A 24,763-nucleotide genomic window follows, 5' to 3' on the forward strand; every position below is an offset into this window, starting at 1 on the left:
TTATATTTTTCTCACACTTCAGAACCTTATCTTAGAATAGACCAAATTTGTAAAAACCCTGTAATTCAGGATGGCCAGATGTGATAATGCACTTAAATTTAAAAGTGTATTGTAAATGTCGAAGCAAGATGCAAATATAAGGTTTGATTATTGTGATTCAAATGAACGTCTGGCTCCCCTTACCCACGTTGACATGCCCTCGTGGTCTGGATTAGAGATGAAATCACTCGAGATCTTGTTCAAGCAGATGCAACACAGTACACAGCCCATGCATAGCCTCCAAGGGCCCGACTGGCATTGCACTACAGCATTGCCACCATTTGGGATGTTGACCTCCAAGTCCATTAGGTTATCTAGGGGAATTTTTCATCACATCCCTTTAGTTGCAGGATAATTTTGAGGCAATTTCCTGTGTTGCCAACGTGTGTTAATTTTCATCTTGATTAAAAGGCAGAAAGGGGACATTGGTCTCTGGTTTCTCTTTCTTCCTCTCTGTGGCTTTCTCTGTTCCTGTTTTCCCTGCCTCTCTTTCTTTCTTTCTTTCCTTTTTGCTCTGCATCTGAGCAGCAGAAGAGATGGAAGGCTTAGGCTGCCCCACTTTCCTTGGCCGGGCTGCCCCCCTGCTCCCCACTTTGTGCCCCACCCAGCACTTCAGTAAGTCAATATAGATTTGATATTGTGCAAAGTTGGGATAGCTACGTTTCCTTGTCAGAGATTCCAGACAGTGCACAGAACACCACACAAAGAAAGAAATCCCCGTGTGATTCACGCAGTCCTTTGCTTTCTGGATTGGGCAGGAAAAATGGGAAAACATATCTTATTTTCCCTTTATTCCACTTTGTAAAATTTAAGAAAAAACAAAAAACACTTAGGACTTTCTTTTAAGGAAACCCTCCAATTGGGCACCGTAGGTTTTTTGATATTGAGTGTCCAACACCTGCTTTAAGAGTCTGCTCTTCCTGGCCATGAGAATTTAACAGATAATTTAATGTTACTTCTGGATGTTCTATGATATGTTCTATGATACGATCACTTTCATACTCACACTAGAGCCTTGAGAGTAGGAAGAGCTGAATTTTACCACCAACCTCAATCACATTTTATTTGTGTGGTCTTAGGCAAGTTTCTTCATCTTTTGTGGGCTCATTGACCTTGTATGTAAAGTGAATTGATATTTTTTCCCAACCTCACAGGGTTGTTGTGAGATTATCATGCAATGTGATAAGGAAATGATCTGGGAATGTTCAAAAACAAACCAAACACTATGAAAACAGGGTGACAGTGTTGCTATCATCAAGTTATTTCTAATCCCCAAACTTAAAACCTTTGGCCTTGTGTCACATTTTTGACACTCTCTTTTACCTTTGGTATTTGAAAATTTAAGAGCAGATCTTGTAAGAAATCCCACCCCCACATACATACGTCCTCAAAAAAATAAGTAATTTTTGAAAAAGAAATGACATGGACTTAGCTAACCAAATTGACATAGATCCAAGATGGGCTTGAAATAATCTTGCCTGTTGTTTCTTTTCAAAATTTTGATCTGTGCTGTTATTTTGTTTCCGTTGTTTGGGTGGCATGATATTTGGATTCACCTGGTTTTTGCCCATGCATGTACTGGAGCTAGCAGCATTTGCTCAATACTCAAACACCTAGGAGAAGTTGGTTAGAGGTCCCTGGGGATGGCTGTCCTACTGAAGGAGACAGGTACAACAAGCCCAGTCAGCAGAGGCAGCATGAATCTCATTTATCCTGATTGGCTGCATAGTCCAGAAGATTTCTTGCCCACTCACAGAAATCAATGAAGACTTGGGGGACCAGGTCTTTGCTTGTCATGTGTGGACATTATCTGTGCCTGGCTGAGTCCCCACTTGTTGCTACTCAAATTTCGAACCAAGCCATTTGAAAATGAACTGCCTCTCTTGGTTAGGGGCCCTCTTCCTAACCTGAAAAAGCCCTTTGCCCCAGAAGGCTGGCACCATTGAGTCAGGCCAACTTGTGTGGTGAAATGAGCAAATAAGCCAACACAGGTATATGCATGGTGAGCAATTCTGGAAACAGGTCCAGTGTTTGTGGCTGTTTCACTGGTGAACTGTGGTATGGTTACCCCTCCCTGTGGCCAAGAGTGGAGCATACTTTAGGAACGGAAATCCTAAAGTAAAGCAAGACACTTTCAACCTGATCCCATGGCAAAGGTTACTGGGGTAGATGAGTCCTTGGTTGGAAATAAAAAAGTGCCCTAAGGCTCCATGATGGTGGTCTGGTAGGAAAAACCCTGAACTTGGAACCAAAGAGTCCAGAGTTTGGGGTCCAGCTCTGTCAGTTCTCCTTCACAGGAGGCTTCACTTTCTGCCTCTGTAAAATGGAGCCACATATACAGGGTTGAGGTGGCATTAAGTTTAATAATGGATTTGAAAGTGGTTTAATTGAAAATGTTCTTGAGGCTAGGTACAGAGGCTCATGCCTGTAATCCCAGCACTTTGGGAGGCCAAGGTGGGCAGATCATGAGGTCAGGAGTTCAAGACCAGCCTGGCCAACATGGTGAAACCCTGTCTCTACTAAAGATACAAAAATTAGCTGGGAGTGGTGGTGCATGCCCATAATCCCAGCTACTTGGGAGACTGAGGCAGGAGAATCGCTTGAACCTGTGAGGCAGAGGTTGCAGTGAGCTGAGATCATGCCATTGCACCCTAGCCTGGGTGACAAGGCAAGACTCTGTCTCGAAGAAAAAGAAAAAAAAGAAAGTGTACTTGACTAAAGAACAGGATATTACCATCATCCTGGGGTCACCCAGGGACCCCAAAGAAGTTGCAGCCTCCCTCATGGTATCAGTTTCTTCATCTCTGAAATGAGAATAGTAATTGCCTGGCTCTTAGATCAATGAAATAAAGATTAGTCAAGTGCATTTGAAATGCCAAGAGGCATTAGGAAGATCAGTGCCCTGGTACATTGGGAGTTGAGACTTGGTGATAAATTTAAGCCAAAATAATGAAAATTAACCCTCACAATCATTTTTGAAAGTCTCTTGCTTTCTCAGGCTACAGATTACATCTCTCTCCCCTGATTCCCCCTCCATCTGGTCAGCTTTGCAGGATGGCAGCCTCTGATTGGAGTTTCAATGGTTTCTTGCACATGTCCTATTTTCCCCCTAAGATTTAGAATGCATTTGCGTCATGTAAGAGTTGCTCCTGCTTGGCATTGTGGGTAAATTAAGATCTCCTAAAACATGCAAAGGCCTTCAGATGGAACATTGGAAACCAATGTCTTGGCGGGGGGTCAGGGGCTTCCATTTACATTTTGTGTCCCCTTTAGTTGTGGGTTTTAAGAGCATCTTTCCCAGTTGTATGTTTATGTTGGTTGCTTTCTTGATTTCTTTTGTTCCGTTTTCCCCTAGGCCCCCCTGTCTTCCCCCTAAACCACAGAAAATGAGGAGACCTAGGCCTCTCTCAGTGTATAGCCATAAACTCTTTAACGGCAGTATGGAAGCATTCATTAAGGTACTTGCTGGGGAGCCATGGAGTCCGCGAATGCACCCAATGTAATGGCAGCCTCTGTCCTCCCGCCTCCCTGCCAGCAGACAGCCCTGTCCTTGGCCAGGCCCTGTGGAGCTAGTTCCTCGCTGCAGCCTCTCTTAGCTTCAGCAAGGGCTTTTCACGGGAGCTGCTGTAGCCTCTAACTGGTTGCTCCTAAGTGCCCTGCACAATTCTCAGCCCTGGGGGGTAGGGATCAGATCATGACAGAACCCAGGGAAGTCCAAGTGGGGCTGAAATACCAGCGCAGCGGGCCCAGCCAGCCACGCTTCATTGCTTCAGCAACTGCAGTCCTAACACCTGAGGGACAGTCAGAGAAACCCCATTCCCTCACTTCACACCCACGTCTTCCAGGAGAAGCTGGATTGAAAGCAACACAGAGGAAATCCCTGTGGGTATCAGTGTGTTTTTATACACGTGAATTTTTTTTTAGTTGCATATATACCAGCAAAGGAAACACATACACTTTTTATAAGAGAAAATCCTCCCACCTAGTTTGCTTCCCATTAGGTGGTTTGGGAGAAGGGAGAAAAGTTGAGGTTGTCCCTTTTGAATTCTAGGTTAACCCTTTGTACCTTAAACTAAGTAGTTTAGCTAGGAGAGTTTCTCTTTTCTTTTCTCTTTGGTGTAAAGGATATGAGATTAAGTCATATCAGATATAATGACTCAAGGGAAATTAAGAAGATGATGGAGAAGCGAAGAGCAGCAGCTGGGGAGATACTTGAGGAAGGGGAGAAGCACTCTTAACATTACTTAGAGGAAGCAGGGAAGTCCCTGCAACTGATTTGAGAGCCCACTACCTTCTAATGAAGACACTCTCTGCAGAGAAGATGATAGGTATCAATCAGGAGAAAAAGCAAAGGCCCTTGGGCTTTGCCAATGATTTGGGGGTTATGGAGGCTGCCCGTGCTCTGGCTCTCTACTAGTGATCCTCAGACAGGGTCCAGCACAAGACTTGCAGGACAGCAAGAGACTGGACATGGGTTTGGCCTTAGGCAGGAGAGAGGGTAAGCAGGACCAGCCCGGGTCTCAGGACTGTCTCTCCCTGTGGGCTGAGTTCTGGGGAAGGGAGAGTAGGGAAAAGGGAAAGTGGAAGACCAGGGCCCAAGTTGGGACTGCCCGGGGTGAGGGATGTCAAGGGCTGCTGTAGGATGCCTAAGAAGACCAAAGCGTAGAGGATTCCCAAAAGGAGGGGCCCATGGGTGTATCAGGAAGGAAGATCAGGAGGTGACCCAGAGGGAGTGGTTTATTGGGTCATGGGAGGGCGGGGCTGTGCCAAAGGAATCTTCTGTCTCCATCCTTCCTCCTCTCTCCTCCGAGACTTTCTTCTTTCACCTTGCCCATAAAAGAGCCATGGTCCATGGCCGAGAGGGGACTAGTTACTCTCCCTTCCCTCAAGGAGCCAGTAGTGGAGCTTGGGAAATTTTAAACACAAAAGGCAGAAAGTGGAAGGTGATTTAGGATGAGCAACTGGTGAGTTATCCCTGCATAAACAAGTTTAGGATAGGTGCAGTGGCTCACACTTGTAATCCTAGAACTTTGGGAGGCTGAGGTAGGAGGACAGCTTGAGCCTGGGAGGTCAAGGCTGCAGTGAGCTACAGTTGTGCCACCACACTGCAGCCTCAGTGACAGAGCAAGACCCTGTCTCGAAAATAAACAACAACAAAAGAAGAATTGAGAGCAAAAAGAGCTATGAGCTCAAGCACAGTAGGCTTCTGGAGGGGCTTTGAAGGAAAGGTGGGCATGCAGAGGAGAATAAAAGGACAGAAGAAATTATTGAAAGGAAGGACAGAAGAAATGAAGACTCAGAGACAGGGACATCCTCAGTGTGCTTAGGTCTTTGGAAATGGGTGATCAGTCAGGATACTTGGAAGGAATCAACTCTTATCTGACAGTATTTGACAAGCTGATGTTCCGTTGAGTTAAGTGTTTTTGTAATAGAGAGGTCCTATATGTAAGATGTGACTATAAAGTAATCTGACTTTATTTCTTCTGACCAACACATCATAACCTAGTCAACCACATGAGTGTTTGCCCCTTTGAGGCAGTCATCTTGGGAAGCCACCTTCTTTCCTGAATGTGTCGGCATTGCTGCAGCTGCTTTGGTCAGTCTTCTTTAGAGCCTGGAGTATGGCCTTTACCAGTGGGGCCAGGACTATGTATTCAAATGGACACCTTGTCTTTGGAATAGAAAGCTCTGTTTGAAGCTGAGCTTTGCGATGCCATTGGAGGTGCAAAATGGCAAGAGGAATATGCTACAGTGGGGCTGTTCCACTGGCTCTGAAAAGAACACCCCAGCAGCGACAGCCCAGAGCACTTGAGCAGTGGCAGCACTGTTGGAATAAGTGCATCACTTCCTAAGCGGAAAAGTTGGAGGAACAATACTCATTTGACTGGGAAAAAAGGTGTGTTTGTTAAATACTATTTCATTCATTCATTCATTCATTCATTCATTCATTTATTCATTCATTCATTTATTTATTGAGGCAGTCTCGCTGTGTCGCCCAGGCTGGAGTACAGTGGTACAATCATGGCTTACTGCAGCCTTGACCTCTTGGGCTCAAGTGATCCTCCCACCTCAACCTCCCGAGTAGCTGGGGCTACACGCATGCACCACCATGCTTGGCTAATTAAAACAATTTTTTTTTTTGTAGAGACAGGATCTTACTATGTTGCCCAGGCTTGTCTTGAACTCCTGGGCCCAAGGGATCCTTCTGGCTTGGCCTCCCAAAGTTCTGGGATTACAGGCATGTGCCCCTGCACCTGGCCTTACTATTGCATTGCTTTATAGTCACACTGTACTCATCACATACCATCAGTGCAGTTCAACAAACTCATACTCTGCACCTACTATGAGCTAAGTGGATGATGTTTTACAGCACAGTTTGCTGTGAAAGGTTATTAAGTTTCAGAGAATGAAAAGGCAGTATAATGTATTCAATCCTTCAACTATTGAGAATGGATTTTAATTTTCTATTATAATCCACATGCCGTCTGAAAGAACATTGAACTAAGAGTCCCCAGCTTTGAAAAACCACACCTGTGAAAAGGTTTTTAATAAAATAACATCACTGGGACATCACAATTATAATGGCTTAGAGGGACAAGGAAGCATCCCTGGGGTTAGTAATCATAAGTAAATGTTGCTGGAGTTTGATTTATACATTTCTCAGATCCTACCTGAATAAACAAAAGCCTTTCAAAATCCTTGATGTTTTTTCCTCCTCCTCTCAGACAAAAGGAGAACTCATTTTTGTAAGAGCCAGTTTTGAAGCCTAGGAGGTTCACCTCCGGGACAAGGGGAGAATCCTCATCTTGTTTCTGTAAAATAAGCATGATAATTACCTACTTCATGATCCTTTGTGAGGAGGATTAAATGAGCCAATATATGTTATGTTTCTAGAGCACTGGATGGCACATGGTAAGCACTATGTATTACCTACGATTATTAGCATTAATTTTAGCATATTGCTCATAGAACCTGTTCGACCAGGCTGTTTACTCAGTTCTGGGATTCTGGTAGATTTAGTCAGCATGTCAGGTAGCAGACAGTTCCAGTTGTTGAGATGCTGAGAACTGGACAGACGACACTAACTAGAAAGCACACATCCTCCAGGAGCCTGGATGGGACAAGTGCTCACCCCAGAGACAGACCTGCTGCACAGTGGAAAGAGCTGACGGCACTCCCCTGAAAATGGGCATTATCAGTGGCTTTTAGTGAAAGTAAAGGCTTCCGTTCTCCCCCAAGCTCATGAAGGCATTCTGACTCAACTTCCCTTCCTCCTCCAGGCCTTTCTCAGCTTTTGTATTCCTTAGTGCCAGTGTAAGGGTCAAGAGGGGAGGAAGGAGAGCAAAGTCAAGTGGATACCCAAGAAAAGCAACTGAGGGTGTATGGCAGGGAAACATGGGAAGCTGTTTGGAATTTGGCATCAGGTGGAATCCTATGGGTCTCTATCCAAAGGGTACCTTGTAGACATGATCTCGTTAGAATTGAACTTTTTACCAACAATGAGGTTTCTTGAGCTGAATTCCAGGACATTGTTCCAGTAGACATAAAGGTGTATTTCTGTCCTTTTTGTGGGCAGCTGGACATACCTTATGGGGTCGTAGGTAGGCTTTTGTCCATGCGTGCATAAACAGTCCCTTTTGTTGAAGAGAAGCTAGGTACAGGGACGGGAATGGGTCCAGTCCACACAGTTGCTGCTCTTTCACAAGGACTGAAAGAGGCCCCCGTGTCAACTGGTGTCTGGGAGGGCAGCTAAGGCAGCCACATGGGAGGGCTGGCTGGGCGGCTTCCAGAAGTCCCATAAGGCTCCCAGGCTCGGGGGTGACCCTCCCCACAGGCCGGCTGTTTGACAGGCTCCCCAGGACCTTGGCTGGCTGCCATTGCATTTCGGCGTTCACGGACTCTGAAGGATCTGCTTACTCTAACTGATCTTATTCCTGCATAATCTTTTCTTTTTCTCCTGCTCTGCTGCCTGTTTATTTTTTGTTATCAGAGGAAGAAGAAATGCTCGAACCAGGAACCAGGTATTTACTAGAAAGGCCCGTTAGCCCCATTCACCGCGATGGAAACTATCTTTAGTGCTGACTTCCAGAACAGAGCCCACCTTGCCTGTTGCTGATGGGTCCATATTCTTGTCCTGTCCCTGGGCACAGTCAATCGAGGAAAGAATTCACAGGTGGGGTGTGGAGGAGCCAAGAACGTATCCAAATCCATGCTGTCTTCACAAGAGCATATTACATGTGCCTCATTGTTTACTCACCTTGTGAGAAGGCTAGGCCTTTGATTTGGCCCCTTTTAAAGAAAGTTTAAAAGAATTTGATGCTCTTTAAGGGACCTGGAATACAGAGAGGTCAACCAATAATGAAATCCAAAAGAAAATGTCTCCCCTCACCATAATCATTTGTGGCTGTAGACCAGTCTAGGAAGATGTCATTGAAAATACATTCACATCCCAGGTGCCTGTGTTGAGAATTGCATCTTTTTCAGCCTTTTAGAGTAAGGTTGGCCCCTAGCTCGCCAATGGCTGACATCGGCTGCCTCTAGAGCTTTTCCCTGTGACATACTTATTGTTAAATGCAGTATGCATCTGAGTGTTTAGTTGTGACTTCATGAGTAGAACTGGTCTTCCCTTCTTAGAGCTCAAAATTTCCACTGGGGGCCAGCCTTGCTTCTCCCGTGGTGTGCCCTTAATTCTGACATCAGGTAAATAGGATGAGGACTTGGTCCTTGAGCATTGAGAAAATAGTGTTGAGTTGGGACAAAGTGGAGGGGGAGGCAGAGAACTCTTCAAGGCCAAACTCCAGCAGCCTCCATGAGGTGGTTCCCTCTCCATTGCCCAAGTGGGCCTGCCAGGCCTCCTGAGCCCAGATTCCTTTCCAGTTGGATAAGAAGACAGAGCATTTCTTTAAAATGATCGTAGCTATGCCTTTTTGTGCACACAGCTGAAGACTCTCTGTTGTAACTGTCTGTGGAGACTTTAGGATTAGCAGTTCCTTGCTTGTTTTCCTACTAATCTGATGGTACTAATATTCTGGCTTGAGTCTGTAATCTGTGTTTGCAATGTCTTTTTCCTGTGGTGGTTGTCAAGTCCCATAAAACTCACGATTTTTCTTTTCTCAAGGATTCAGGACAAGCTATACCACTTGTAGTCGAGAGCTGCATCCGTTACATCAATTTATATGGTAAGCTGGATCTTGGGCCAGTGTTTTCAGCAATATGCAGAACAGGTGCTAGGCTGTTCTGATAGGAAATGAGATTCTAATTTGTCCTGGAAGATCTCCCGTCACAGCTCTGCTTTTGAGGGGGAAAGTACTACACACAGCAGCTGCTCTTCCGAGTGCTGCTTTTGAGTGTGTTGGGGGATGGAGATCATGGTGAGAGGATCCAAGAACTAGGAAAACCGGAGAGTAGAAAGGGCATGGACAAGAGAACTCAAACCTGCAGCTCTGTGCTTTGAGCACCGAATGGAGTTTGCCAGTAAATCAGCTAATACTACCAGATTATAAGCTCCATGAAGGTGTTAGGTTAATGCCAACATAATTGCGGCTTTTGCCATTACTTTTGAATGGGAAAAATCGCAATTACTTTTGCATCAACCTAATGATGGTGTCTGGGATTTGTTAATTTAACCTCTCCCAAGTCCCAGCCAGAATGTACTCTAGAGTCTAGCTCTTCTTGAAGGCAGAACATGTCTGTGTACAGGGAAGGAAAGGTATTGATACAAAACTTCTTGTGGCCTTTTCCTTTAAGCTCAAACAGAAGATCACAGATGATGAAGCAGATGTGTCCCAGGATTTTGGCCAGCTGTACTTCACCGTGCAGGCCATTTTTGGAGACGTTCATAGGGAATGACTCTGTTACAAAGAATCGGGGGAAGAAAGGGACAAGCAATGGGCAGAGTCACTGGTATTCCCAGTGGTTTAATGAACTCAAAGTCTCATGGATTTACTACTTCTTTTTCTGTATGTTTCTTTTTTAGGACTCCAGCAGCAGGGGATCTTCAGAGTGCCAGGATCTCAGGTGGAAGTCAATGACATCAAAAATTCCTTTGAGAGAGGTGGGTGCAGAGTGACCATCTTAAGCTTGTGTGTTAAGCTTGTGGCCAGGGGAAGCCAGGGTGAATGTTCACATATGTCTCGGAGCCAGTGGTATGCAGAAGCTGGCCTGCAGTGGGTTGCAGGAGCTGATTGTGCACATCCCTTTCCAACTTCACAGTCAGTGACTTTGTCCTGGTACTTGGAATAAGCATGACTGGAATGTTTACACCACAGAAATTGGCAAAAACTAAGTTCTAATTGTTTCCTGCCAAAGAGCTAACTGTTTAACATTTACCTACCACCAGCACCAGCACCAGCATCAGCACCAGCACCGCTACCAGTACTACAATTACTGCTACTACTGCTATTACTACTATTACTGCTTATGGGTGACTCTCTCCAGTGGGCTGCACAGTGGTTGCTGGGAAAGGGTGCCTTGTAAAGAGCTCTGGAATATTTACGTGAATCTGTAAAGGATGCTACATTTTAGAATTGGAAGAACATAGAAAACACTGAGTGACTTTTAGAATATCCTAATTTTTAATTTTTTATGCGGTGTTTTTGGCAAGCCACACATTGGGAGGAAGAGATTATATACTCCCTCTACCCCTGGAGAGGTGACCTAGTTCCCATTTTGATTTAAGCAAGGATATGAAAGCTTATTACAAGTGAGGTAGACCACTAGACCAGGACACATGTGATGTATTTGGTGTAGCCTCTCTGGGCTTCAGAATCCCTGATAGGAACAGATGGCCAGTGACAGTGTCCAAGCCAAGTAAGGACTCACTGGGTCAGGAAATGCTCAATTCTTCTTACACCTCTGCCTTTGAATATTTAGTGCTTATCTCACTGCTACACTGAAATGGAAAATCCATGCATTTTCATTTGAGGAAATATTTTCAATCCTGCTCCCTGATTCTAGAACAAAACCTAGCATTAGCAAGTCCATAACCTCATCCCAGGGGAGGAAAGAAGAGTTGGAATATCGATATTCCACATAATATATCTGCCTGCAGTTTTCTAGTATTTGAAAAGGTCATGTCTCCACAGTCCACCCCTTCTCAACTCTGATTTACTGCCTTCTCTGAGTGGTTCTGGCACTGAGGACCCCAATCCCATACCCCTTTACTAGCAGTATATCACATCCCAAAAGGTATGGTTTACCCCTGTTGGCTGTGCTCTGAGCAGGCCTCTCTGTGTGCTTCCACCCATAGAATTCTTCCTATTTATTACCTAGCTCCCCTCCCACCCCAAAGGAGCTGTCTTTTGAACAAATTCTCTGTCTCCCAGTCATCTCCATTCCATCTTGTGGTGGAGGAAGCATTCTGCAGCCCCAAGCAGTACTGCTATGGCCCCCAGGCACAGACCCTCTGTGGATGTAGGCACTCTGGCTTGGAACCATCTGGAGACAATGAGATTTGTCTGCATGTCATGCTCAGTGGCCTTCTAGGGTCTAGGGGAGCTTCGTTTCTGGAGCTTACTCGAGAATCTTGGGTGCTTAGAACCAGGGAGCCCCAGGACCCCCTTGCTCGAAGCTCCTACTCAGCCATGTATTCATTCACTCAACAAGCATGCACTGAGCCCTATACCGTACAAGGTAATGGACTAGGACCTGAAAATGCAATATGAACAAAACACAGTCACTACTAGTAGGGGAGCCAGTTTAGCCAACAGCCAGTATAATCAGTGCAATGATGGAGTAGGCAATGGGGAGCGTAGGAGCCCCTAGCCCAGCCTGGATGGAGTGGAGAGGAATAGCAAAGCCAGGGAAGGCTTCCTTGGGAAAAAATGCCTAAACTGAGGCTTAAAGAGTAAGAGCCAGGGGAAGCAGGGGCAAAGAAAGGGCATTCCAAACCAAGGGAACAGCATGTGCAAAATCCGCGTCCATGATGCAAGTATCATTTGCCATTGCTCTGAACCTCTCTTGGCAGCACTGGACAGTCCAATCCATAATGTTGCTTCTTAGTTTTCCCCAACTTCTTACACCCCTGCTGCCCTGTGTTCATTTACAATGAACAGAACCATAGTCTGGAATCTTTGCTGGTTCCCTCCTCCTGGGCTCATCCCATTATACAGAATGCCTTGTCACCCTGCCTTGAATCTCATGGGCAAACTCACTGCATGGTGCCTCCAGCCTGGCAACCACTTTGCCTGGCATTTCCCTGCCTCTCCATATTCTATAGGTAACCTTGTTGCCACAGGCAACCCTACCCTTTCCCTACCCCGGTAGCACTGCTTTTTTCCTTCTTGAATGTGATTTTCTAAGGTCAGCACCTCCTGTCACTTGCTTTGGTGCTTTGCAGGGGTGATGTGCAATTTAAAAGAATTCTCTGCTCCTAACAAGCCTTGGATCGCCTCGGGCAGAGTCCAGCTGGGCAGAGAACACCTGAACTAAATCTCAGCTGCAAAAAATATTTTCTCCTTTTTCTTTCCCTCACGAATGCAGTTGGCCTCACTCCCTCTCCCCATCGTTCCAAAACGAATCTCATTCTCTCGCCAGCCTGGTCCTTCTGCTCCACCTGAGTCGACAGTGAAGCATGCTATCTTCTAAAAGAATCGTTCTAGTATGTCTGTTTTATAAAAATCCTTTCCTGGATTTTGTGGGATGGCCAGTGCCAGATTTCTCACTATTCTTTTCTGTTCCTTGACATTCACCAAGCGTATGCCCTGGGTTTGGCTCCTAACCTGGCTGACACTCAGGGCCGCCTCCTCCCACCCCTCCCCAGACTAGGGTCTTCCCTCTTCCTGGCCCTCAGCCTGCTTATCTCCATGTTTCCCTGGCGACAGGGTGGCCCAAACCTGGGCCCAGCTCAATATTTCTCTTCTCGCCCACTCTTCACATCCCACATGGTTTAACTCGTGACTAAATTTCCTCTCCAAACCAGTATGCCATGTTTTTCCTTTCTTCCTGTATTTTATATATTTATTTGAGATGGAGTCTCCCTCTGTCACCAGGCTGGAGTGCAATGGCGGGATCTTGGCTGACTGCAACCTCCGCTTCCCAGGTTCAAGTGATTCTCTTGCCTCAGCCTCCTGAGTAGCTGGGACTACAGGCGTGTGCCACCTCACCTGGCTAATTTTTTATATTTTTAGTAGAGACACGGTTTCACCATGTTGGCTAGGATGGTCTCCATCTCCTGACCTCGTGATCCGCCAGTCTCAGCCTCCCAAAGTGCTGAGATTACAGGCATGAGCCACTGTGCCTGGCCAATTTATTTATTTTTTGAGACAGGGTCTCTGCCTCCCCCAGTTCAGGTGATCCTGCCACCTCAGCACCCTTCCATCCCACCAAGTAGCTGGGATTACAGGTGTGTGCCACCATGCCTGGCTAATTTTTGTATTTTTTGTAGAGATGGGCTTTCGCCATTGAACGCCTGGGCTCAAAGTGATGCACCAGACTCAACCTCCAGAAATGCTGGGATTCCAGGCATGAGCCACTGCCCCCAGCCTTTTCATTTTATTTTTTAAATTTAAATCCTCGAATCCCTGCAGGGTGCCCATTCTTCACCAGTTGTTAAAAGGGATATGGGTCTTGTTCTTCCTTGGCTCTGTTTTCCCTTCCCTGGGTAGAGGTCTTCCCAAAGTTCCTTGCTTAAGGCTGTTGAAAGGAGCGTGGTTTTCTTTAACTTAAGCTCCTGAAAACTGATAACATGTTGGAAATCCACTCCTGGCTTATTATTCCTAAATCTACTTTTTTTTTCCTTCTCATATGATTCAACCAGAGTTTTAGTTGAAATTCTTTTTGTTGTTGTCGTCAGTAAATCTTAAATTCACTGCTCAAGTTTTGAGCTTTCCCTATAAATCTTCTGGCAAAATGAAGGAGAGAAAAAAAAAAAAACACACATCATGAAAAGGCAAGAATTAGCTGCTGAGCTGTGGAGTGAGCTGTGGTTTGCTCTTGTCTCCCAGAAGGTCCCCCCCAAACCTCTCTAAGTGACCTCTTTGTATGCACAGATGGAGTGCTGAGCTCTCTCCTTATGTGGAGAGGGTGCCTTGCCAAGGAGGCAATGGCTCTCTCCCCCTGTGCAGATCTACGCAGGGTTTGGCTGTGGGGCTAAAGCCATGCCGTGTAGGCTCTGGCACACTCTTGACTCTGGATCTGCCCCTTCTGAGATCTGGGTCCTGCCTCGAGAAGAGGGATGGAACCAGGAGATGCTGGGCAGGGTTGTCATGTCGAGGGGCTTAAGGACCTGTGGCCAGAGAGAACTGCCCTCGTGAGAGAGACTGACTCCAGGCTTCCAGCAGCAGGTCTGACAGAGCCTTTAAGCACACACTGTGTGCTCAGTCTCTGCCCTGGTCGCAGCCCTGTCTTAAAGCCTTTGGCAACGCCCAGGTGATCTGGGTAAAAGTAAGCTCCAGGCAGAGCAATTCAGTAACAATGCCACCTCCCCAGGACATTAGCTAGCCAAGTGTGAACATGTCTTTCCTTCAGATTTGCCTGGAATGTTAGCTCTAATTCTCCTCTTGGAGAAAGCCGTCATTCACAGGAACCAACCAGCTCATCTCCAGCTCTGGAATTCCATTCTCAGAGCCAAAACTGACTAGCTTGCAGAGAGCCAAAGTCCTGGGCTAGTTGAAAAGAATGTTTGGGCAGCTCAATTTATGGACTGAGGGCCTTGCAGGAGGAATGGCAAGAACTAATGGCGTATGTGTATGTGTGCATATGTAAAGTCAATATGCTAATCGTGCTTAACAACGGGAGCTAGTACTAGGTAACATTGAGGAAAATATCCATGTGTTTTTGAATTATGAGACCACAGGAATGATGTGTGGAGCTAATAGGGAAACAGTTCAATATGGTACGGTTTTTGAATTCCTTAGGCTGCTACAGGAATAGAGAGGGAGGCTGAGGAGGTGAGGCTTGGACATCCCCCACCCCAGTTCAACTAAGACAGCTTTGTTCTATAAGTTGGGATTTCATAGGAACTTCTTTACTGAGAAAAAAAAGGTTGAGATTTTACTGTAAAGGGTGAAAGGAAGGAAAGTAGGTAAATATATACCTACCTACATAAGCAGGCATACATACAGATAGACAGATCCAAAAATCACAGGTAGAAGAAAGCGTATCTCTCAGGGATTATGAGACCTTGGAGCTGCCAGTGTCTGTTGTTGACTTTGTGATTGTGGGCACATTGCTTCATCTATCAGGGCCTCAGCTCTCCCACAGGAGAGAACAGTGGTATTGGAACCATGTCTCCCTTAGTGACATGCAATGCTGTTGTAAGGGTTAGGAGAGTTCGTATGTACAAATGTTCTTCTCACTTGAGAAGTGCTGTGTGAATACAGGCAATTTTTTGGTGTGTTTATTTTCTCTCTTCCTTCCCTACAAGGAAGTCTTATGGAGGCAGCATTCTCACCTCCTCCAGTGGGAACATTTGAGAAATTGACCTATCCAACACCAGTATCTGGGCCACCATGCATGGTTGTTCACACTGGACACTGCACAAGGCTGCCCAGCCAAGAGAACAGATGGGAACTGAACTCTGGCTCATGCTCTGTACACTGCAAGCCCTGGTGCAGGAAGGCAGGGGGACCATTCTCTAATTCATACTGAAGCATGTTGGGGCTAGGGAGGCCCTGGCAGTGACATGTATTCACTTCCCACGGAAGCAGAGTAAAGAGATCCAAGGATGAGTTTCCAGTTCTGCTTTTCATTGCTTGCCAGCCCTGGAGGTGCTCTTAGCTGTTCAGGAGGAGGAGCATCCATTGTGCTGATGTCTCTGAACATCTCAGGAAAGCAGCAGAAGGCTCCCTGCTGCCTTTTACCACCCCCATGGAAATTCACAGTGGTGAACCTGCTTAGCAGCTCTGATTAAATTGAAAAGGGCTCCCTGAAATACCATTTGCCCTTGTCCAATTGGCAAAAATTCCAAACACTGACAATATGCCAGGGGCAGGGCTGTGAAAAACAACATTCTTGAGATGGTGTTGTTGGTAGGAATATAAAATGGCATAGCCCCATTGAAGAATTTGACTCTGTCTGATAAAACTGCGTATATGTCTACCCTATGACCCAGCCATTCCACTTCTGGGAACTGATCCCAGAGATCTGCCTCCATGCATACAAAAACACAAGAATATTCACTGTAGCAGTATTTATAATAACCAAATAGTGGAAAGAAGTCAAATGTTGACCCATAAGAGATTGATTGCATAAATTATAGTCTATCCATGAAGTAGAGTACTTTGCAGCCTTTAAAAAAAATAAACAGAGGAAGATCTCTGCGAACTAATGTGGAGGGATTTCCAGGATTTCTTGTTAGGTGAAGAAAGAAGTTTATTTAGAAGTATACTACATTCTATGTAAGAAATAAGAGGATATTAAAAATTGGCCTATGTATTTGCTTACACAGCAGGACTAACCAGAAACTAATGAAAATGGTTAAATATAAGGTGTGGAGGACAGAAGGATAAGGATAGGGCTTCTCTGAGTGCAACTTTTGACTTCTGGACCCTATAAATGCTTTGTGCATTCAAAACTGTAAATTTAAAAAAAGGATTTCTAAAAGAAATTTAATACCTAAAATACAAAGAAAACCAAGTATGCCACTTATCAAATTGATAACTACAGAGAGTAACTTTTGAACATGTACTCCGATCATACATTTTTAACAGCTTTATTGAATTACATACCGTAAGGCTCACCCATTTTTAAAAGTATACATTTCGTGCAAATCAAAACCATAAATATCATCTCACCCCAGTTAAAATGGCCATTATTATGAAAGCAAACAATAACAGATGCTGATAAGGATGCAGGCAAAAGGGAACTCTTACATACTGTGGGTGGGAATGTAAATTAATACAGCCACTATGGAAAACAGCATGGAGATTTCTCAAAAAACTAAAAATAGAACTACCATACCATTCAGCAATCCTACTACTGGGTATTTATCTAAAGGAGAATAAATCAATGTATCAAAAGGATATCTGCACTCCTATGTTTACTGCAGCACTATTCACAATAGCAAAGATACAGAAGCAACCTAGGGGTCCACCAATACACAAATGGAAAAAGAAAATGTGGTGTATAATATATAGTGGAATACTATCCAGCCACAAAGAAGAATGAAATCATGTCATTTGCAGCAACACATATGGAACTGGAGGACATTATATCAAGTGAAATAAGCCAGGCTCAGAAAGAAGATTACTGCATATTCTCACTCCTGTGTGGGAGCTAGAACACTTTATCTCATAGACACAGAGGATAGAATGATAGGTGCCAGATACCAGGAAGGGTGGGTGAGTGGGAGTGGAGAATGAAGAGAGGTTGGTTAGTGGGTACAGACATACAGTTATATAGAAGAAATAAGTTCTCAGGTTTGATAGTAGAATAGGGTGATGATACTTAGCAACACTATTTTGTGTATTTCAAAGTAACTAGAAGAGAGGACTTGAAATGATACCAAAATATAGAAATGACAGATATTCAAGATGATGGATACCTCAAATACCCTGACTTGATCATTACACATTCTATGCATCTAACAGTTGCATGTACCCCATAAATATTTAAAATGTTATGTATCAATAAAAGAAAAAATACATTTCAATGGTTTCTGTTATATTTACAGAGTTATGCAATCATTATAATGTTACTTCAGAACTTTTTCATCTTCCCCAAAAGGAACCTTGTACCCATTTGCAAGTCCCTCCCAATATCCTCCATACCCTGGCCACCAGCCCTAGGCAACCACTGATCTACTTTCTGTCTTCTGACCATATATCTCTTTAGTGGGATACACTTTGAAGATAAAAATACTAACCAATAACATAAACAAAAGCCCTGGAAAGAAATCTCAAATTGTGTGTAGCAGGTTTATTGTTAGTAGTAATATTGCTATTAAAACTGTTACACTATTGATTGTGTATTATAGGATAACGCAGATGAATATATTTATTACTAATATTATTCAGAACCAAGATTTTTATGGTAAAAAAATGTACAAATACAAAATAAGTGAAGGTAATGAAAACCTTATTTTATGAATAAGAAACATCAATATGAACTCATGAAAAAAAAAATTCTAGTTCTATGCACTGAAAGGATCTGGAAGCTCTTTACGACTCTTCTGTAGCAATGAGCACACCTAATACCTAGATCTTGGTATCTCGATATAAGACACCATATTTTTTTGCTATGAAAAGCAAACAGAGCCTGCTGGAGAAATGTTTGATTCAAGATCTGGATCAAGGAAAGTAAAAAGTAATTGGGGATTTTTTTTTTTTTTGTCCAGAAAGCAAGGAACTGCTCATTGGAGGTCACATTAAAAGGACACAAGAAAGTGTACTCTATGGCCAAATTTGGGACAATTTAAGTATTCTAAAAAATAGTGATGGTAATAGATAATCACAATTCAGTTAAAAATTACAAAAACAAGTTCATAGAAATGTTAATAAAGGGGTAAGGGTGGGGGACATGAAGACAGCTCTTCTTTACAAAAGAATGCCTGCTGATACATGGAGAAGAAATGACAGAATTAGAAAATCACCATTTTGCAATCCCCAGTGGAACAATTGATTTGGGCAAAAGTCATCACTGGATGCTAAAACCACTGGGTGAAACATATTGGGCACTACATGCACACAGTCGTCTCAAAGCATCATCATGACACTTTGAGTACCATTTCACAGATCATACTTATTACAAAGTGGGAGAAGATACCTTCATAATGTAGAGATCTGGAGGCCAACACCTTGACCCAGTGATCAAGGTTGGCATCACCAGCAGCAGGACAGTCTGAGGTATGTGCCTTCTAATGGGATGCATTAAGGTGTCCATAACATCACCCATATAGTGTTCTTGCCAAAAATATTTAATTGGAATCTAATCATGAGAAAACAGACAAATCCAGAGTGTGAGGCATTCTATAAGACAACTGGCCAGGGCTCTTCAGAAAGAGCCGATACTGTAAAAAACAAACTAGCAAACAAAAATATCAGGGCGTATTTTACATTTAAAGGACTCAAGAAAAATAACCACCAGATGAATTGTGTGAATGTTGATTAGATCTTGTCTTTTGAAAAAAATTCTGTAAAAGACACCATGGGACAACTGGGGATGTCTGAATGTGGGCTGTATATGAGATGTTCTTTTTGAATGGTTAATTTTCTTAGGTGTAATAATGTGGTTATGTAGGAGAATATCCTTATTCTTAGGAGAAGTTTGTTGAAGTAGTTAGCAGTGGTGTGTTTTGATGTCTACAAAATAATCTCAAATAGTGGAGCAACAATAAATATAAATACAGAAAGAACAAGAAATCAAATATGGCAAGATGAGTGTAAGCAAAAGGTGATGGGTGTTCATTATTTTATTTTTACAACTCTTCTATAGATTTAAACAGTTTCAAATAAGAAGTTTCAGGGAGAACTTTAAACTTGCTGAAGTAGGGGGCCTCATATGTGGGGGAGACTTCTCCCATCTGCCTTTCCTGTGGTTCAGCCTGGGCCAGGTCATCTCTTCTGCCATCTGTACGTTCTCTGACTCCTTCCCAAGCTGAAACATCATCTCGTCTCTTGTTTCCACTCAGGTGAAGACCCCCTTGTGGACGATCAAAATGAACGAGATATCAATTCAGTCGCTGGTGTTTTAAAACTGTATTTCCGAGGACTGGAAAACCCACTCTTTCCTAAGGAAAGGTTTCAAGATTTGATATCTACTATTAGTAAGTATTTCCCAGGTGAAATGATCAGTTCTTTGACAAATCATTGTTGGAGTAGAGCTACAGGCTCATTGCTGTGCTAGGCATAGAGGAGGGATATTATGAAAGAGGAAGTGTGACCTGCATCCTCTTAGAACTGAAAGCAGAAATAAGAAGATGGTTTATAATGAAAGGGCTAATGGGCATGTCACACCCCCTGGGTAGAGAAGGAGCTCAGGGGAGAACCAGAGGAAGACTTGGTTTCACAGATCAGAGCCAAGAGAGAGAGTGCTGGGAGCAGAGTGTTCCAGGAGGAACGGGCACAGGGGATCCTGAGAAGGGCTAGGGACATAGACCCAGTGGGACCAGCAGGAGGGTGTCCCAGCCTGTGCATGGCGCAAGAGGTTGGAAGGGGAAAATGGAGCAAGAGGGGGAAGACCTTGAATGCCTTGCAAACATTCCAGAGCTTTTCTCCTGGGGTGATGGGGAGCCGTGGAAGGTCTAGAGGTCAGGTCAGCAGCATGACCAGCAAGGGAAATGGTGACAGTAAGTTGACTGGGGATTTTCTCTGACATTGCTAGTTAGTTGAGAGAAACTGTTATGTTTCTGTGGATAAAATCAGGAGGAACCCAGTCTAGGGGGCTGATATCATGGTACCTTGACTCTGAGATACCCAAATCCAAAGTAACCTTTTGGAAATTTTTTTACAAATTAAGCTTTCAACTTTAGAATATTAGAATTTTACTCATTTAGAATAAACTTTTAAATTTGATTCACAGAAAAGTTGCCCCACACCCAGTTTCATTTGGGGTGTTTCTCACAGTACTCTGAGAGATATTTGCAGTCAGTAAAGTGTTCCTGGAGATGGCAAGAGAAGAGGGAGGTTTGAGCTCTCTTTTATTGTGTGTGTAAAAGACCCTTCTGTTCCCCCTTCCCTCCACACTATTCCCTGCTCATCCTTCCTGACCTTCATACTGCAAGCTCTATTCTAGACTGCAGAGGTCTGACCCTGTCTGAGCCCTGTATCACTTGCTCAGCCAGTGTTTCCAGAACCCCCAAAAATCCTGTTCCTGTGCAGGGCCCTGAGCAAATTTCAGGTCTAGGATGACCTGGAAACAGGGGTCAGAGATGAGATCCCAAGCATCTGCCAGACTTTGGCTGATAGGTAGTTTGAGAAGTGGTGATTTATTCCATGTTCATTTCCTGAGCAGCTACTATGTGTCAGACCTGTGCTGCAGCTGGTGTTTGTAAAGAGTTTAATAAAACATGGTCCCTGCCTGTGTCTATCAGGACTCACAGGTAACAGAAACCCAGCTTAAACCTGCTTACTTCATAAAAGGGAATGCACTGTTTGGGTACCTGGAAAGCTTAGGTCCAGCTGGACTCAGACCTTCACACGGCATCAGCAGATATATGCCCCCTCCATCTCTATGCCAGCTTCACTCTTAGGTGGGATCCTCCTCTCGGGGGCCCCCACTGTGCTCCAGGCTTCCCTCTACCCAGGTCCAAGAGGGCACCTCCCTGTGGGTTTCTCACAACCAAAGTCCCAAGAGTCGACTCTGGTTGGTTCTTGATTAGGCCACACCTCCAGCCTCTCCCTGTAGCCAGGGAGATGGATGCTCTGATTGGCCAGGCCAGGATCACCTATGATCCCCGGAATCAAGAGTAGAGCTGTCTTCTCCCATCCACGTGGACTGATATAGGAGATGTGGCAAGCGAACATTTGCTGCTTTGCTCTCTGAGGATGAAAGGCACGCTGAAAGGCCCCTTTATGTTACAGAACTGGAGAACCCAGCTGAGAGGGTGCACCAGATCCAACAAATTCTCGTCACCCTTCCCCGCGTGGTCATCGTGGTCATGAGATACCTCTTCGCTTTCCTTAACCAGTGAGTGTCTGGCCAAGGGGCCCCTTTTTGACTCAGGCCTGGCCTCCTTTGGGAGGGGGTATCTTGAGGCTTCTGCAGATGCTATTTTTAAAGGAGAACATGGAACCCTCCTGGATTTGTGTAGAGTCCCCCAAAAGAAAAAAAACATAGGGGGAGGACTTGCCTTTCCCAGATGACTTGTGGGTAACTCCTCTCTCCTAGCCTCTCCCAGTATAGCGACGAGAACATGATGGATCCCTACAACCTGGCCATCTGCTTCGGGCCTACCCTCATGCATATCCCTGATGGGCAGGACCCTGTGTCCTGCCAGGCACACATCAATGAAGTCATCAAAACCATCATCATCCATCATGAAGCCATCTTCCCCAGCCCCCGGGAGCTAGAGGGACCTGTGTATGAAAAATGCATGGCTGGAGGGGAAGAATATTGGTAAGATGCCATTCCTCTTAATATTATTATTATCATCATCATTGTTATTTCCATTGAACAGGAACAATAAGAAACGCTTCAGTTTTCTTACTGCTTGATAGTCAGTGCTTCCATATACATTTTCTCATCTGAGCTTCACAGCAGTCTTACATGAGAGAGAGGTACATCAGTTAGGATTCTCTTGGTTACAAGGGACAGACATACAACTCAAATTGCCTTAAGCCAAATGGAACTTTATTGGTTTACTTAAGTAAAAAGTCTGGGGGTATATCTTCAGGTATAGCTTGATCCAGGGGCTCAACTATTACCGCAAGGACTTGGTTCTGCAGTCTCCATCTCTTGGCCCTGCTTTATTCTGTGTTGGCTTCATTCCTGGACAGCCATTTCCTTGGTGGTTCAAGCAGGCAACCAGCAACTCAAGATCTGTAACTCACTCTCTTAGTATCTTCAATAGAAAATACCCTTTCCTTCCCAAATGTTCCAACACACGCTCAATAACTGTTTCATTGCTGAGGTTCGGGCCTGGTGAAGTAATCACCTTGGTAAGAAGATGCAATGCTTTAACTGGCCATGTGAGTCACAAGCCCAACTCAGGAAGCAGGGGAGTGAATAGTCCCCACCTCAACTTCATGAACTGAGTATGACACTTACCACCCTTGTTTCCTCTCACCTAGGAGTTCTCTTTTCCAGACAAAGTAGCTCAGTTTCTTTGTGTGTTCAACACCATGTCAACAATCACTAATTAGGGACTTCTGTGTGCCTGGTATACCTGGTACTACACTAGGTCTTAGGAGAAATATTTTAGAAGCTTTTCAAAGTCAGGGCTTTAAAAGCTTCGCCAGGCTAAGACCTTAAAATGTCAAGACAGGAAAAATGTTTAAATGTGGTGAAGACAGGAAATTCAGGACACTAAATGACAGAGACCAAAGCGTTTTTACTATTTCTTTATTTCCAATTCAAGAGAGCACACAGCTATATATTTAGGTATTACCCACGCTGCCTTCAGCCAGGTGCCTACAGGGGAGTTTGTTTTTTGATTGTCAAACGTTCCTGGACTTTTGAATTGCCTTAGTACTGTGAGCATATTTGGGCAGCTGCTTCAAAGAAGGAAGGTGTTCCAGCCTTTGTGTTTCCTTCCCACATGCCTCCCTGCATAGAGATACTGGGTCATAGTCATGTCTAATCACAACTCTCTAATCTCGTTTGAGGCACTAGGGGGCAAATCCATCCCTGTTCTGTAACAGAAACATTAAACAGCTGGCAAGCATAATTTCTGGACAAAGAGACTTGTCACACAGTTTTTGCAACCATTACCAGTTCTCTTTTCTTGCTGCAATATATATAATTAGTGTTCTGGGAAGGGACGCACAGATCTTCGTGTACTTATCAAAGAACAATATACAATAACCACACTTTTCTTAATCCTATTTGTTTCCCACAAGACCGTAAAACTATTAATTACATGGTAATTTTGGAGTTTTCACAACCAGAAGGGAGACTTGGCTGAGGGTCTCAGCACAGTAGACAACATTCATTCATTCATTCAACAAATGGTTACCAAGCATCTGTTGTGGGCTGGATTCTGTGCTGGGAGTCAGAGATGTAACCAAACAAGATTGGCCCCTGGCGCAGGATCGCTGATGGAATAGGAAACAAACGGCTCCAGAAGTGGGGCTCCCTGAGCCAGTCTAGGGAAATCAGGAAGGGCTTCCTTGGGGAAGTACAGACTGAGCTGAGACTGCAGAATGAACTGGAGCCAGCCCAGTGAGGAGTGCACAAAGACCTGGAGCATTCAGTAGAATGAAAAGTAGTTCAGTGTGACCAGAACATAGCATGTGTGACAGGGGAATGGTGAAGGATGAGGCTCCACAGGTTGGATAGAGCCAGGCTGTGAAAAATCTTGGAAGCCACTGAGTTTGGTCCTGATTCAGGTGGCAGTGGAGAATTTTTCATAATAAAGTGCATATTCCTTTAAATGGCATTGCAAATGTCACCTTTGAGAAGCCTTCCCTGTCCACTCTTTATAGGTCCTCTCTGCTGTTCTTGTCTCTGCCCATTTATTTCCTACCTAACACTACATAACATAACTTGCAACTGTCTTATTTAATGGTATATTGACTTCGGTGTTTTTCTTGCCCCTCTCCCTACAGTGTAAGCAACACGAGGCCAGGGACCTTGTCCGCCTTATCTATCATTGCATCCCTCCTACCAGCACACTGCCTGTCATATTACAACTCACTCAATGGCTCTATAAAAAAAAAAACTGGCTGATTATGTGAATTAACCCTTGCCTCAAGAAGCTTATAATCTAGTAAGGGGGTAGTAGCTGGTGAAATTATACCAGCACATTAACAACTAAATCTGATGGACTGAAGTACTCAGCCACCATGCCCATCATAGTTGCCAGTCTACTCTCACTGCCTGCATCAATCGGGGCTTTTGCATGCAGAAAGACAGGGCAGCCCTCTTTAGCTTCATCTTACCTCCTGGGATATGTCACCTCAGCTATAAGACAGGAGAGTCAGGCCAGATGAAAGAACTCATAGTACTTCAAAGGGTTCTTTTTGTTCTGGCCTGTGGTCCTTCTGATGATAAATGCTGGGGTTTTACCACTGCCCTCTGGATCTTACAGAACACGTGAGCATTGACAGTCTTCACCAAGAAGACAGCTCAGCAAATTCCAGGGCTAGGAGGGCACTGGGGGAGATATTTGGGAAGCTTCACAAGGAGG

The 24,763-nt window shown here is 44.4% G+C and overlaps 1 protein-coding gene across 1 annotated transcript in view; it reads left to right on the forward strand.

The window, feature by feature from the left end:
• The window catches only part of SRGAP3 (SLIT-ROBO Rho GTPase activating protein 3), a 144,504-nt gene that overhangs the window by 94,616 nt on the left and 25,125 nt on the right, over positions 1–24,763 (forward strand). The window contains exons 10-15 of the mRNA XM_012000648.1: positions 3,395–3,497; positions 9,158–9,218; positions 10,016–10,093; positions 19,607–19,741; positions 21,498–21,603; positions 21,805–22,032. Of these exons, the coding sequence (XP_011856038.1) occupies positions 3,395–3,497; positions 9,158–9,218; positions 10,016–10,093; positions 19,607–19,741; positions 21,498–21,603; positions 21,805–22,032 (711 nt within the window). The remainder of the gene's footprint in view (positions 1–3,394; positions 3,498–9,157; positions 9,219–10,015; positions 10,094–19,606; positions 19,742–21,497; positions 21,604–21,804; positions 22,033–24,763) is intronic.

Source organism: Mandrillus leucophaeus, unplaced genomic scaffold (genome assembly GCF_000951045.1).
Source record: "Mandrillus leucophaeus isolate KB7577 unplaced genomic scaffold, Mleu.le_1.0 Scaffold637, whole genome shotgun sequence".
Taxonomy (NCBI): domain Eukaryota; kingdom Metazoa; phylum Chordata; class Mammalia; order Primates; family Cercopithecidae; genus Mandrillus; species Mandrillus leucophaeus.